Genomic DNA, 15,559 nt, shown 5'->3' with positions numbered 1-15,559 from the left:
ACTTGTGGGAAACTTGTGAAGGCTACCTGAAATGTTTGACCCAAGTTAAACAATTTACACTCAATTAGTATTGCCTTTATGTAAACTTCTGACCCACTGGGAATGTGATGAAAGAAAGAAATGCTGAAATAAATCATTCTCTCTACTATTATTCTGACATTTCTCATTCTTAAAATAACTTGGTGAACCTAACTGACCTGAGACAGGGAATTTTTCCAAGGACTAAATGTCAGGAATTGTGAAAAACTGAGTTTAAATGTATTTGGCTAAGGTGTATGTAAACTTCCGACTTCACCTATCTGTAACCAGTTGAGTTGTGGCTACAACAAGACAGCCAAGATATGATTGAGGGAAAGGGAGTATGAGCAAGAGAGGAAAAAGGGAGGAAGTCCTAGTCTGATGGTGCTTAAAGGACCAGGGTGAGGTCTATGAATAGGGGGTTAGAGGTCAAGTAAAGAGAAAGGAGTTTAATGTGCATTCTGATCGATTCCTGTAAGGGTAGGGCAGTAAAAGGCAGCACTACACACACACACTGTGAGCTGGAATGAACAGCTGTGTTTTTACCCCCAGTGTCTGGTCTGGTGCATAGCAACCTATTATTGCCAAAAGCCCTGGTCTGCCCTTGAAAGCCTATATAAATTACAATCGCCAGAACAACCCCCACAATTTTTGTTGGTGACTGTGATTTTGGGCTCAAATTAGTTTATGATGAAGTTTGATCCCCACTGTGATTTATAAAAAATGTGGCTACAAATCAAGATATTTTAAATAATAGAAAACCATTCTGAATACTACGTTCTTGTAACACAGTGCTGACACAGACCAATCACGGGTCGGGAGTCTCCCGGTTGTCACTCTCAGGCAGGATGAGAATGACTACATTGACCAAGATCCTTATCAATTTTTGTTGTTGGTGCCATTCAGCCCCATTCAGCAATTTGGCACGCTTCAAATTCAAGTACTTCTGGCTTCATGCGACATTGGGAGTTTTCCATAGGAATACGTGAATGACGTCAGTGCTATCACCATCTACTGGTTTTAATGTATGGTTCTATCAGGGTTAATGGATGAGGAAGGAGGTCAGCGTTTCACACACACACACAGTAAAGAATCCTCCAGGGGGTGACAGACGTGTTGTCACGCTGCCCTATTTAAAAAACATTTAAAAGGCTGTGTGCATTCCAGCACTGACGATTGAGTGACTCTCGTCAACCGACAACTCTGTAGATTTACTGCCTGGAAATAAATATAAATCGAACCGTGCAATTTTTCCCTCATCGTTTTCCCTGAAGTTAAACTGTTCTGTGGCTAGAGCACACGCACACACACACAGATCAGTTCACACATGTGACATATCATCTTTGTTTTCAAAACTTGCTTCAGAAGAGAACATCGGTTTTGAAAAGTATGCGATTTTTATTCAGGGTCAAGAATGGTTGTCGAAAGTATCCATTTCCTGCTTGTGAATGTAGTCTTTTAAATCAAAGTTGGCGGTATTTTCTGTAAACTGTTGAGGATGTACGTAGATGAACTGATAAGATGATACCTGTAAACTGTTGAGGATGTACGTAGATGAACTCAGAACTGTTGAGGATGTACGTAGATGAACTGATAAGATGCTACCTGTGAAAAATAAGTGAAAGTTACACCTGCTTTTAGTGTTATTTCTTTCTGCCCAGCCAGCTAGCTGTTCTAAATGGTTTCATTATTTGTGTTGTGGCCTGTTCAAACAGCCGCATGTCTGCATCCTACATAGTGCACTACTTTTGACCAGAGCTCTATGGGCCTGGTCCAAGTAGTGCACTATAAGGAATAGAATGCCATCTGGAACACGAGTCACCCACCCAGAAAGCAGACCTACCTCGCGGCCTGGCAGGACACACCTCTTTAGGTTCAACACTGATCCCTTTCACTAGCTGACTGGAAATAGATGCTCACCCACTAAACACTTGTTTTCTATTTTATTACCTCAGTCTCTCTTTTTTTTTGTCTTTTTTTTGGGGACTTTGAATCAGTTTTTCTCATTCTCTCGCTCTCCCTTCTCTCTCTCGCCTAAATCAGTTTGATTATCACCAACCAAAACACTAGTTCTCTTTTTATTTCAGTGGTCTAGCTAAATCAGCTCTCAAGGCGTTGCTCTGTGTTAGCCGGTCAAGGGGTGGCCTGCCCACAGTAGGGCTGTGTGGGGAAGAGGAAACCTTTAGCCAGTGCCCAGCTAGTGGGCTGAGTGAGAGCAGCCATAACCCAGCCTCAGGCCCAGACCGTGGGCATTCTGTGGTTCTGTCAAAGTGGAAGATGACGGCTCAGTTTGGCCTGTGGTTAAACCCAAATGTGCTGCTCTTTGGAAAACCAATGGCTGCCGGCTGGGCTGGCTTTGTCAATGTTCCTACGTCAATGAAGCATGTTATCAAGGAAACAAAAGGCTGCTTATATCACAAAGTACATCCGGTTGTGACATGATGTGTGTGAAAGCATGAGGTAGTAGGGTTTTATGTTGTGGTCTGTGTACAATTTAATAAAACTGAGCTTGCTTTTACTGTACAGAGAGCTGCATTTAACACACACAATGATGGCTTCCATTGCAATCTGAGCGGAACACGACATGCACTCACTCACCTGTTCCTCTTGGTTTAATCATTGAAGTGCAGCTCATCTGCTAATTACAAGGGCTGGTCTGGATTGCCTGCTGATTTTAAAGCTCTGATCAGCTAAGAGGCCAATCTGCAAGCAGCTCTGTACACCCTGTACTGGACACTCCAGGTGGGCAGCCAAATATAACTAGAGCTCTCTCTGGGTCTGAGGTCAAAGATCTTCTAAGACTATGTTGCTGGATTCATCTTCAGTCTGCCTGGCTGGCAACCCTCCAAGTGTATCGCCATCTGTGATTTATATTTGTTAATGCTCAACAAAATATTTACCTGGGCTTTTGTAGCTTGATGTATAGCTAACTTCTCCAAACAGACACATTTTAGATTAAGATGAAAGGACTATGTCAGACTTCCCAACCAAGCCACTGAGTCTGAGCCCATCCCCTCAGAGAAGTGCTCTGAGGTGGAGATCTTGCAAACTGTCACGATTAGCGCAAGTTATACACATACTATGATGCAATGCATGTTTGTACATGTCCCTATTCCAGCGTTTCCCAAACTCCAAGGGGTGCATTCCCCCCCCCCCCCGATTAGTTTATTATTTTATCAGCTGTGTAGTGTTAGGGCAAAAACCAAAATATGTATCCCTTGGGGAGATATTGATGTCATGGTGTTTTTAGAAGTTCACTATGATTCCATGCTGTCTGTCTTGTAATTATTTAGTGTTTTCTACAATCTCAGGTGGAGCAGTCTAAGGTGCTGGTAAAGGAAGGAGGAGTTCAGCTTCTTCTCACCATCGTTGACACGCCAGGGTTCGGAGACGCTGTCGACAACAGTAACTGGTACGTCTGACTGACTCACCTGCCCTATATCTCTTATCTGAATGTGTATATTCTTCATTAAATGTAGTCACTGTTACCTGACATTAAGTCATGTCTGTGCTCTGCTCTCCTATAGCTGGCAGCCAGTCATTGATCACATCGACAGTAAGTTTGAGGATTACCTCAACTCAGAGTCCCGGGTCAATAGACGGCAGATGCCTGACAACAGAGTGCACTGCTGCCTCTACTTCATCACCCCCTCTGGACATGGGTAGGTACTGCAGCTGGTATGGTCTCCATTCTGAAACACAACATTGAAATTCAGTGTTGAATCACAGTTGATATTGTCGCTTCTCAAAATGTGAATAATTCTTCAAGGGTGAAGAATCCAGTATTTTCATTCTCTCATTTGAGATTGAGCATGATCCTATAGCTCTTGAGAATGTTCCCTAACAGGGCAGTTGGGGTATTGGTCACGGGATGAAATCAGTAGTACAACTATTAGCCTAAGACTGTTTACATGTTACTAGCTGGTCATCAACACTCCTGCCCCTGGTGAGGAGTATAGCTGTCAGTTTTCAATTAGGCCTAGCTGCCCGCCCCACCCTCGACCCCACGCTGAACCCCTACTAGGACTGCTGAGAGGCACACTGGGACAACGTTTATGTAATCTGTACTCTCCTGGGTTCACTTTGTTTGAGGCTGTTTCTCCTCTGTATCTTGGCTCCAGTCCGTGCTCTGCTCTGCTCAACACACAGCTGTCCCTGCTGTTACATTACATCCCAACACTGGGCTGCTCTGTGCTCCCCATAAACAAAGGTTCATTTGACAGGCCAGCGCTCTCTCCATTTGGGTGTCAGTGCCCCTCACCATCTTGGCCCAAAGTGTCTATCTCTGACCAAGTCCTTGTTCTGTTCTTCATGTGCCTGGCTGGCTGGCAGCAGTCTGTGGTCATCCAAGAGGACTAGCACCGTATGGCTCCATTCACAGTTAACATCTGTCTCCTCTGTGTCCCCACGGGACTCTCATAGCACATTACCAGCACAGCTGGAACCAGGGCAGAGAGCGAAGTGTGTGTGTGTGTGTACACAAACTGATCTTTCAAAATGAAGACTAAAACACAATCATTTCTCAAGTGCGATGATTCATTCTGTTCTTTTGTGCGATCTCTCTGAACGTAAAGTTTCATTTAGCCACAGCCAGCCAAGTCAGACCGGAGACTTGTACTTGTTGGCATGCCCTTTAACTTTTTCTTGTCTGCGTGCCAAGATTCAACGTTGCTTAGATGTCCCAGCATCTCCTTTCACAAACAGTCTGGAGTCTGTAACTCTGTATGAAATACCAATGTGATGGCTGTTTAAATTAGAGCTGTTTTCAGGCAGACAACAGAAGAATCCTGTTCTGCTCAGTGGATTTACAATGTGTTGTGGGCCGGCCAGATGTGCAGTTTCAGCAGCAGCAATGCTGCCATGGTGCTAGAGATTCATTCTGGAAACAAGAAATGCTGTTTTTTAGTCCCGAGGTGGGCCAAGCTGTGCAATCTGAGTTTTTCTCTTCTCTCTCTCCAGGTTGAAGCCTCTTGATATAGAGTTCATGAAGCGGTTACATGAAAAAGTGAACATCATCCCCCTCATCGCCAAAGCGGACACAATGACTCCTGAGGAGTGCCAACAGTTCAAGAAGCAGGTGTGTGTGTTGGCTCTGTGTACATACCGTGTTCTATGGGTGGCCTGTGTGTTTATGGTTTGTTTAAAAAAAACATGTCTTTATCTGAATGCAGAAGTCAACAGTTTGGGTGTGTGATTAGTAGTTTATGCAAACTATTCCTGTGGGAGAGAACACATGCAATAAATTAGTGCTGCACAGTTGTTGCACAGAGCGTGTGTGTGCTGAGCACAGTTTCCTCATCCTGTGTATTGACTGACCCTCTTCGCGGTCGGTCTCTCCGCTGTCTGTCTCGGTCTCTCCACTGTCTGTCTCGGTCTCTCCGCTGTCTGTCTCGGTCTCTCCGCTGTCTGTCTCGGTCTCTCCGCTGTCTGTCTCGGTCTCTCCGCTGTCTGTCTCGGTCTCTCCGCTGTCTGTCTCGGTCTCTCCGCTGTCTGTCTCGGTCTCTCCGCTGTCTGTCTCGGTCTCTCCGCTGTCTGTCTGTCTCGGTCTCTCCGCTGTCTGTCTCGGTCTCTCCGCTGTCTGTCTCGGTCTCTCCGCTGTCTGTCTCGGTCTCTCCGCTGTCTGTCTCGGTCTCTCCGCTGTCTGTCTGTCTCGGTCTCTCCGCTGTCTGTCTGTCTCGGTCTCTCCGCTGTCTGTCTGTCTCGGTCTCTCCGCTGTCTGTCTGTCTCGGTCTCTCCGCTGTCTGTCTGTCTCGGTCTCTCCGCTGTCTGTCTGTCTCGGTCTCTCCGCTGTCTGTCTGTCTCGGTCTCTCCGCTGTCTGTCTGTCTCGGTCTCTCCGCTGTCTGTCTGTCTCGGTCTCTCCGCTGTCTGTCTGTCTCGGTCTCTCCGCTGTCTGTCTGTCTCGGTCTCTCCGCTGGCTGTCTGTCTCGGTCTCTCCGCTGGCTGTCTGTCTCGGTCTCTCCGCTGGCTGTCTGTCTCGGTCTCTCCGCTGGCTGTCTGTCTCGGTCTCTCCGCTGGCTGTCTGTCTCGGTCTCTCCGCTGGCTGTCTGTCTCGGTCTCTCCGCTGGCTGTCTGTCTCGGTCTCTCCGCTGGCTGTCTGTCTCGGTCTCTCCGCTGGCTGTCTGTCTCGGTCTCTCCGCTGGCTGTCTGTCTCGGTCTCTCCGCTGGCTGTCTGTCTCGGTCTCTCCGCTGGCTGTCTGTCTCGGTCTCTCCGCTGGCTGTCTGTCTCGGTCTCTCCGCTGGCTGTCTGTCTCGGTCTCTCCGCTGGCTGTCTGTCTCGGTCTCTCCGCTGGCTGTCTGTCTCGGTCTCTCCGCTGGCTGTCTGTCTCGGTCTCTCCGCTGGCTGTCTGTCTCGGTCTCTCCGCTGGCTGTCTGTCTCGGTCTCTCCGCTGGCTGTCTGTCTCGGTCTCTCCGCTGGCTGTCTGTCTCGGTCTCTCCGCTGGCTGTCTGTCTCGGTCTCTCCGCTGGCTGTCTGTCTCGGTCTCTCCGCTGGCTGTCTGTCTCGGTCTCTCCGCTGGCTGTCTGTCTCGGTCTCTCCGCTGGCTGTCTGTCTCGGTCTCTCCGCTGGCTGTCTGTCTCGGTCTCTCCGCTGGCTGTCTGTCTCGGTCTCTCCGCTGGCTGTCTGTCTCGGTCTCTCCGCTGGCTGTCTGTCTCGGTCTCTCCGCTGTCTGTCTGTCTCGGTCTCTCCGCTGTCTGTCTGTCTCGGTCTCTCCGCTGGCTGTCTGTCTCGGTCTCTCCGCTGGCTGTCTGTCTCGGTCTCTCCGCTGGCTGTCTGTCTCGGTCTCTGCGGCGGTCTGTCTCGGTGTCGCGGTCTCTCGGTCTAGTCTCTGTCTGGTCTCTGTCTCTCTTTCTCTCTCTCTCTCTCTCTCTCTCGGTCTAGTCAATTCAATTTTCAATTCAAGGGCTTTATTGGCATGGGAAACGTGTGTTAACATTGTCAAAGCAAGTGAAGTAGATAATATATAAAGTGAAATAAACAATAAAAAATTAACAGTAAACATTACATTACAACTTTACATCTCTCTCTGTCTCTCTCTCTCTCTGTCTCTCTCTCTCTCTGTCTCTCTCTCTCTCTGTCTCTCTCTCTCTCTGTCTTTCTCTCTCTCTCTCTCTCTCTCTCTCTCTCTCTCTCTCTCTGTCTCTCTCTCTCAATTCAATCAATTCAAGGGCTTTATTGGCATGGGAAACATGTGTTAACATTGCCAAAGCAAGTGAGGTAGACAACATACAAAGTGAATATATAAAGTGAAAAACAACAAAAATTAACAGTAAACATTACATATACAGAAGTTTAAAAACAGTAAAGACATTACAAATGTCATATATATATATATATACATATACATATACATATACATATACATATACATATACATATACATATACAATGTACAAATAGTTAAAGGACACAAGATAAAATGAATAAGCATAAATATGGGTTGTATTTACAATGGTGTTTGTTCTTCACTGGTTGCCCTTTTCTCGTGGCAACAGGTCACAAATCTTGCTGCTGTGATGGCACACTGTGGAATTTCACCCAAAAGATATGGGAGTTTTTCAAAATTGGATTTGTTTTCGAATTCTTTGTGGATCTGTGTAATCTGGGGGAAATATGTCTCTCTAATATGATCATACATTGGGCAGGAGGTTACGAAGTGCAGCTCAGTTTCCACCTCATTTTGTGGGCAGTGAGCACATAGCCTGTCTTCTCTTGAGAGCCATGTCTGCCTACGGCGGCCTTTCTCAATAGCAAGGCTATGCTCACTGAGTCTGTACATAGTCAAAGCTTTCCTTAATTTTGGGTCAGTCACAGTGGTCAGGTATTCTGCCGCTGTGTACTCTCTGTGTAGGGCCAAATAGCATTCTAGTTTGCTCTGTTTTTTTGTTAATTCTTTCCAATGTGTTAAGTAATTATCTTTTTGTTTTCTCATGATTTGGTTGGGTCTAATTGTGCTGTTGTCCTGGGGCTCTGTAGGGTGTGTTTGTGTTTGTGAACAGAGCCCCAGGACCAGCTTGCTTAGGGACTCTTCTCCAGGTTCATCTCTCTGTAGGTGATGGCTTTGTTATGGAAGGTTTGTGAATCGCTTCCTTTTAGGTGGTTGTAGAATTTAACGGCTCTTTTCTGGATTTTGATAATTAGTGGGTATCGGCCTAATTCTGCTCTGCATGCATTATTTGGTGTTTTACGTTGTACACGGAGGATATTTTTGCAGAATTCTGCGTGCAGAGTCTCAATTTGGTGTTTGTCCCATTTTGTGAAGTCTTGGTTGGTGAGCGGACCCCAGACCTCACAACCATAAAGGGCAATGGGCTCTATGACTGATTCAAGTATTTTTAGCCAAATCCCAATTGGTATGTTGAAATTTATGTTTCTTTTGATGGCATAGAATGCCCTTCTTGCCTTGTCTCTCAGATCGTTCACAGCTTTGTGGAAGTTACCTGTGGCGCTGATGTTTAGGCCAAGATATGTATAGTTTTTTGTGTGCTCTAGGGCAACAGTGTCTAGATGGAATTTGTATTTGTGGTCCTGGTGACTGGACCTTTTTTGGAACACCATTATTTTGGTCTTACTGAGATTTACTGTCAGGGCCCAGGTCTGACAGAATCTGTGCATAAGATCTAGGTGCTGCTGTAGGCCCTCCTTGGTTGGTGACAGAAGCACCAGATCATCAGCAAACAGCAGACATTTACATTTACATTTAAGTCATTTAGCAGACGCTCTTATCCAGGGCGACTTAAAAATTGGTGCATTCACCTTATGACATCCAGTGGAACAGCCACTTTACAATAGTGCATCTAAATATTTTAAGGGGGGTGAGAAGGATTACTTTATCCTATCCTAAGTATTCCTTAAAGAGGTGGGGCTTCAGGTGTCTCCGGAAGGTGGTGATTGACTCCGCTGTCCTGGCGTCGTGAGGGAGTTTGTTCCACCATTGGGGAGCCAGAGCAGCGAACAGTTTTGACTGGGCTGAGCGGGAACTGTACTTCCTCAGTGGTAGGGAGGCGAGCAGGCCAGAGGTGGATGAACGCAGTGCCCTTATTTGGGTGTAGGGCCTGATCAGAGCCTGGAGGTACTGAGATGCCGTTCCCCTCACAGCTCCGTAGGCAAGCACCATGGTCTTGTAGTGGATGCGAGCTTCAACTGGAAGCCAGTGGAGAGAGCGGAGGAGCGGGGTGACGTGAGAGAACTTGGGAAGGTTGAACACTAGACGGGCTGCGGCGTTCTGGATGAGTTGTAGGGGTTTAATGGCACAGGCAGGGAGCCCAGCCAACAGCGAGTTGCAGTAATCCAGACGGGAGATGACAAGTGCCTGGATTAGGACCTGCGCCGCTTCCTGTGTGAGGCAGGGTCGTACTCTGCGGATGTTGTAGAGCATGAACCTACAGGAACGGGCCACCGCCTTGATGTTAGTTGAGAACGACAGGGTGTTGTCCAGGATCACGCCAAGGTTCTTAGTGCTCTGGGAGGAGGACACAATGGAGTTGTCAACCGTGATGGCGAGATCATGGAACGGGCAGTCCTTCCCCGGGAGGAAGAGCAGCTCCGTCTTGCCGAAGTTCAGCTTGAGGTGGTGATCCGTCATCCACACTGATATGTCTGCCAGACATGCAGAGATGCGATTCGCCACCTGGTCATCAGAAGGGGGAAAGGAGAAGATTAATTGTGTGTCGTCTGCATAGCAATGATAGGAGAGACCATGTGAGGTTATGACAGAGCCAAGTGACTTGGTGTATAGCGAGAATAGGAGAGGGCCTAGAACAGAGCCCTGGGGGACACCAGTGGTGAGAGCGCGTGGTGAGGAGACAGATTCTCGCCACGCCACCTTTTGACTTCGGATTCTAGCAGGGGGAGGCCGGGTGCTGCAGACTTTTCTAGTGCCCGCGCCAATTCGTTGATATATATATGTTGAAGAGGGTGGGGCTTAAGCTGCATCCCTGTCTAACCCCACGACCCTGTGTGAAGAAATGTGTGTGTTTTTTGCCAATTTTAACCGCACACTTGTTGTTTGTGTACATGGATTTTATAATGTCGTATGTTTTACCCCCAACACCACTTTCCATCAGTTTGTATAGCAGACCCTCATGCCAGATTGAGTCGAAGGCTTTTTTGAAATCAACAAAGCATGAGAAGACTTTGCCTTTGTTTTGGTTTGTTTGGTTGTCAATTAGGGTCTCTGTCTCTCTCTCTCTCTCTCTCTCTCTCTCTCTCTCTCTCTCTCTCTCTCTCGGTCTAGTCTGTCTCTCTCTCTCTCTCTCTCTCTCGGTCTAGTCTCTGTCTCTCTCTCTCTGTCTCTCTCGGTCTAGTCTCTGTCTCTCTCTCTCTGTCTCTCTCTCTGTCTCTCTCTCTGTCTCTCTCTCTGTCTCTCTCTCTCTGTCTCTCTCTCTCTGTCTCTCTCTGTCTCTGTGTCTCTCTCTGTCTCTGTCTCTGTCTCTGTCTGTCTCTCTGTCTGTCTCTCTGTCTGTCTCTCTGTCTGTCTCTGTCTGTCTCTCTGTCTGTCTCTCTGTCTGTCTCTCTTTCTCTCTCTGTCTCTCTGTCTCTGTCTGTCTCTGTCTGTCTCTGTCTGTCTCTGTCTGTCTCTGTCTCTGTCTCTGTCTCTGTCTCTGTCTCTGTCTCTGTCTCTCGTCTCTGTCTCTCGTCTCTGTCTCTCGTCTCTGTCTCTCGTCTCTGTCTCTCGTCTCTGTCTCTCGTCTCTGTCTCTCGTCTCTGTCTCTCGTCTCTGTCTCTCGTCTCTGTCTCTCGTCTCTGTCTCTCGTCTCTGTCTCTCGTCTCTGTCTCTCGTCTCTGTCTCTCGTCTCTGTCTCTCGTCTCTGTCTCTCGTCTCCGTCTCTCGTCTCCGTCTCTCGTCTCCGTCTCTCGTCTCCGTCTCTCGTCTCCGTCTCTCGTCTCTCGTCTCTGTCTCTAGTCTCTGTCTCTCTCTCTCTCTCGGTCTAGTCTCTGTCTCTCTCTCTCTCTCTCTCTTGGTCTAGTCTTTGTCTCTCTCTCTCTCTCTCTCTCTCTCGGTCTAGTCTCTGTCTCTCTCTCTCTCTCGGTCTAGTCTCTGTCTCTCTCTCTCTCTCGGTCTAGTCTCTGTCTCTCTCTCTCTCTCTCGGTCTAGTCTCTGTCTGTCTCTGTCTCTCTCTCTCTCTCTCTCTCGGTCTAGTCTCTGTCTCTCTCTCTCTCTCTCGGTCTAGTCTCTGTCTCTCTCTCTCTCTCTCGGTCTAGTCTCTGTCTCTCTCTCTCTCTCTCGGTCTAGTCTCTGTCTCTCTCTCTCTCTCGGTCTAGTCTCTGTCTCTCTCTCTCTCTCGGTCTAGTCTCTGTCTCTCTCTCTCTCTCGGTCTAGTCTCTGTCTCTCTCTCTCTCTCGGTCTAGTCTCTGTCTCTCTCTCTCTCTCGGTCTAGTCTCTGTCTCTCTCTCTCTCTCGGTCTAGTCTCTGTCTCTCTCTCTCTCTCGGTCTAGTCTCTGTCTCTCTCTCTCTCTCGGTCTAGTCTCTGTCTCTCTCTCTCTCTCGGTCTAGTCTCTGTCTCTCTCTCTCTCTCGGTCTAGTCTCTGTCTCTCTCTCTCTCTCGGTCTAGTCTCTGTCTCTCTCTCTCTCTCGGTCTAGTCTCTGTCTCTCTCTCTCTCTCGGTCTAGTCTCTGTCTCGGTCTAGTCTCTGTCTCTCTCTCTCTCTCTCTCGGTCTAGTCTCTGTCTCTCTCTCTCGGTCTATATAGATATATATATATTTTTTTTAACCTTTATTTAACCAGGCAAGTCAGTTAAGAACAGATTCTAATTTTCAATGACTGCCTAGGAACAGTGGGTTAACTGCCTGTTCAGGGGCAGAACGACAGATTTGTACCTTGTCAGCTCGGGGGTTTGAACTTGCAACCTTCCGGTTATTAGTCCAATGCTCTAACCACTAGGCTTCCCTCTATATTTCTGTCTTGCTCTGTCTCTTCTCCTCGCTCTGTCTCCTCTCTTGGTCTCATCTGTCATCTCTAGCTCTCTCTCTCATCGCTGTCTCCTTCTCCACCCCCATTGCTCTCACCTTTCTATATTTTTCTCCTCCCCTTCTCTCTTCCTCCCCTCTATTCTTCCCCTCCCTCCCCTAATCTCTTTATAGATCATGCGAGAAATCACAGAGCACAAAATCAAGATCTACGAGTTCCCAGAAACTGACGATGAGGAGGAGAACAAGATAGTCAAGAAGATCAAGGTTTGGTTTCTCCCAATGCGCTCATACACACATACACGCTGCTTTTATTCTCCACGCAAGAGATGGAATTGAATAGGAGAAAAAAATCTAACACTAGTAATTTGGCTGAGCTGGCCCCAACAGCCCCAGTATTGACAAGAGAAGACTGACTGGTTTGTCAGCTTCCGTGGAGAGTGACTGACTGGTTTGTCAGCTTCCGTGGAGACTGACTGACTGGTCCGTTGGCGACGGTGGAGACTGACTGACTGGTCCGTTGGCGACGGTGGAGACTGACTGACTGGTCCGTTGGCGACGGTGGAGACTGACTGACTGGTCCGTTGGCGACGGTGGAGACTGACTGACTGGTCCGTTGGCGACGGTGGAGACTGACTGACTGGTCCGTTGGCGTTGGCGGCGGTGGAGACTGACTGACTGGTCCGTTGGCGACGGTGGAGACTGACTGACTGGTCCGTTGGCGACGGTGGAGACTGACTGACTGGTCCGTTGGCGACGGTGGAGACTGACTGACTGGTCCGTTGGCGACGGTGGAGACTGACTGACTGGTCCGTTGGCGACGGACTGACTGGTCCGTCGGTGGAGACGGACTGACTGGTCCGTTGGGGCGGCGACGGTGGGACTGACCGTCCGACGGCGGCGACGGACTGACTGGTCCCGGGCGGCGAGACGGACTGACTGGTCCGGCGGCGGAGACGGACTGACTGGTCCGTTGGCGACGGACTGACCGGTCCGTCGGCGACGGTGGAGACGGACTGACCGGTCCGTCGGCGACGGTGGAGACGGACTGACCGGTCCGTCGGCGACGGTGGAGACTGACCGTCCGGGCGGAGACGGACTGACCTGGTCCGTTGGCGGCGGCGAGACGGACTGACCGGTCCTGTCCGGGCGGCGGCGGTGAGCGGACTGACTGACCGGTCCGGCGGGCTGGTCCGTTGGCGGACTGACTGGTCCGGCGGCGACGGTGGAGACGGACTGACTGGTCCGCGGCGACGGTGGAGACTGACTGGTCCGTTGGCGACGGTGGAGACGGTCACGGGCGGGCGGTGGAGACGGACTGACCGTCGGACGGGCGGCGACGGTGGAGACGGACCTGGGTCGGGCGTTGGCGACGGTGGAGACTGACTGGTCCGGGCGGCGACGGGACGGTGACCGTCCGGGCGGCGACGGACTGACCGTCCGGGCGGAGACGGACTGACCTGGTCCGCGGCGGTGGAGACGGACTGACCTGGTCCGGCGGCGGCGACGGACTGACCTGGTCCGCGGGCGGCGACGGACTGACCTGTCCGTCCGCGGCGAGTCGGACTGACCGGGTCCGGGCGAGCGGACTGACCGGTCCGTCGGCGACGGTGGAGACGGACTGACCGGGTCCGCGGGCGACGGACTGACCGTCCGGGCGGCGACGGACTGACCGTCCGGCGGCGGCGGCGACCGTCCGCGGCGACGGACTGACCGGTCCGGCGGCGACGGACTGACCGGTCCGGCGGCGCGACGGACTGACCGTCCGGGCGGCGGCGGACTGACCGTCGCGGCGGCGACGGACTGACCGTCCGGGCGGCGACGGACTGACCGGTCCGCGGCGGCGACTGGACTGACCGTCCGGGCGGCGACGGACTGACCGTCCGGCGGCGACGGACTGACCGGTCCGCGGCGACGGACTGACCGTCCGGCGGCGACGGACTGACCGTCCGGGCGGCTGGCGGACTGACCGTCCGTCGGCGCTGGCGACGGACTGACCGTCCGGCGGCGACTGACTGACCGTCCGGCTGGCGACGGACTGACCGTCCGCGGCGACGGGACTGACCGGTCCGGCGGGCGACGGACTGACCGTCGACGCTGCCCGTCGGCGACGGACTGACCGTCCGCGGCGACGGACTGACCGTCCGTCGGCGACGGACTGACCGGTCCGGCGGGCGACGGGATTGACCGGTCCGGCGGCGACGGACTGACCGGTCTGCGGCGGCGGACGGTGACCGGTCCGGCGGGCGACGGATTGACCGGTCGCGGCGAGACGGACTGACCGTCCGGCGGCGACGGACTGACCGGTCGCGGCGGCGGTCCGGCGGACTGATCGTCCGTCGGCGACGGACTGACCGGTCCGGCGGCGACGGACTGACCGGTCCGGCGGCGACGGACTGACCGGTCCGGCGGCGACGGACTGACCGGTCCGGCGGCGACCGTTGGCGACTGCTAAAAAAAAGTTAACTAGCCACCATAGGGCCATTACAGGTAGAATTAGTATTGATTAGGTCACACGATCAGATGTCCTCTACTGGTCCAGCACACTCTGCACTTACCCCTTGGTGTTTTTCCTATTTTGTTGCATTACAACCTGTAATTTAAATGGATTTTTATAATAATAGACACACAAAATCGTCAAAATTGATGAAGTGAAATTTAAAAAATAACTTGTTTAAAAAAAATGGTAAAACATTTCGGCGGAAAAGTGGTGCGTGCATATGTATTCACCCACTTTGCTATGAAGCCCCTAAATAAGTTCTGGTGCAACCAATTACCTTCAGAAGTCACATAATTAGTTAGATTGCACACAGGTGGACTTTAAGTGTCACATGATCTCACTATATATACACCTGTTCCGAATGGCCCCAGAGTCTGCAACACCACTAAGCAAGGGGCACCACCAAGCAAGCGGGCACCATGAAGACCAAGGAGCTCTCCAAACAAGTCATGGACAAAGTTGTGGAGAAGTACAGAGCAGGGTTGGGTTATAAAAAAATATCTGAAACTTTGAACATCCCACGGAGCACCATTTTAAATCCATTATTAAAAAATGGAAAGAATATGGCAACACAACAAACCTGCCAAGACAGGGCCGCCCACCAAAACTCACGGACCAGGCAAAGAGGGCATTAATCAGAGGCAACAAAGAGACCAAAGATAACCCTGAAGGAGCTGCAAAGCTCCACAGCGGAGTTGGGAGTATCTGTCCATAGGACATATTTAAACCGGTCACTCCACAGAGCTGGGCTTTACGGAAGAGAGGCCAGAATTAAGCCATTGCTTAAAGAAAAAAAGAAGCAAACACGTGTGGTTTTCGCCAAAGGCATGTGGGAGACTCCCCCAAACATATGGAAGGTTCTCTGATCAGATGAGACCAAAATTGAGCTTTTTGGTCATCAAGCAAAACGCTATGTCTGAAAACCCAACACCTCTCATCACCCCGAGAACACCATGTGTTTCATCTACAGGGACTGGGAAACTGGTCAGAATGGAAGGAATGATGGATGGTGCTAAATACAGGGAAATTCTTGTGGGAAACCTGTTTCAGTCTTCCAGAGATTTGAGTCTGGGACGGAGGTTCACCTTCCAGCAGGACAATGACCCCTAAGCATACTGATAAAGCAACACTCGAC

At 50.4% G+C, this 15,559-nt stretch overlaps 1 protein-coding gene across 2 annotated transcripts in view; it reads left to right on the top strand.

The window, feature by feature from the left end:
* The window catches only part of LOC124043351 (septin-7), a 49,166-nt gene that overhangs the window by 25,060 nt on the left and 8,547 nt on the right, over positions 1-15,559 (top strand). For both annotated transcript variants that reach the window (XM_046361881.1, XM_046361880.1), the window contains exons 5-8: positions 3,330-3,430; positions 3,546-3,680; positions 4,978-5,095; positions 12,099-12,191. In XM_046361881.1, the coding sequence (XP_046217837.1) occupies positions 3,330-3,430; positions 3,546-3,680; positions 4,978-5,095; positions 12,099-12,191 (447 nt within the window). The remainder of the gene's footprint in view (positions 1-3,329; positions 3,431-3,545; positions 3,681-4,977; positions 5,096-12,098; positions 12,192-15,559) is intronic.

The sequence above is a fragment of the Oncorhynchus gorbuscha genome, linkage group LG09 (genome assembly GCF_021184085.1).
Source record: "Oncorhynchus gorbuscha isolate QuinsamMale2020 ecotype Even-year linkage group LG09, OgorEven_v1.0, whole genome shotgun sequence".
NCBI classification, from domain to species: Eukaryota; Metazoa; Chordata; class Actinopteri; order Salmoniformes; family Salmonidae; genus Oncorhynchus; species Oncorhynchus gorbuscha.
Note: the sequence above shows the minus strand (reverse complement) of the source record. Positions and strands in the feature narration are given on the sequence as shown.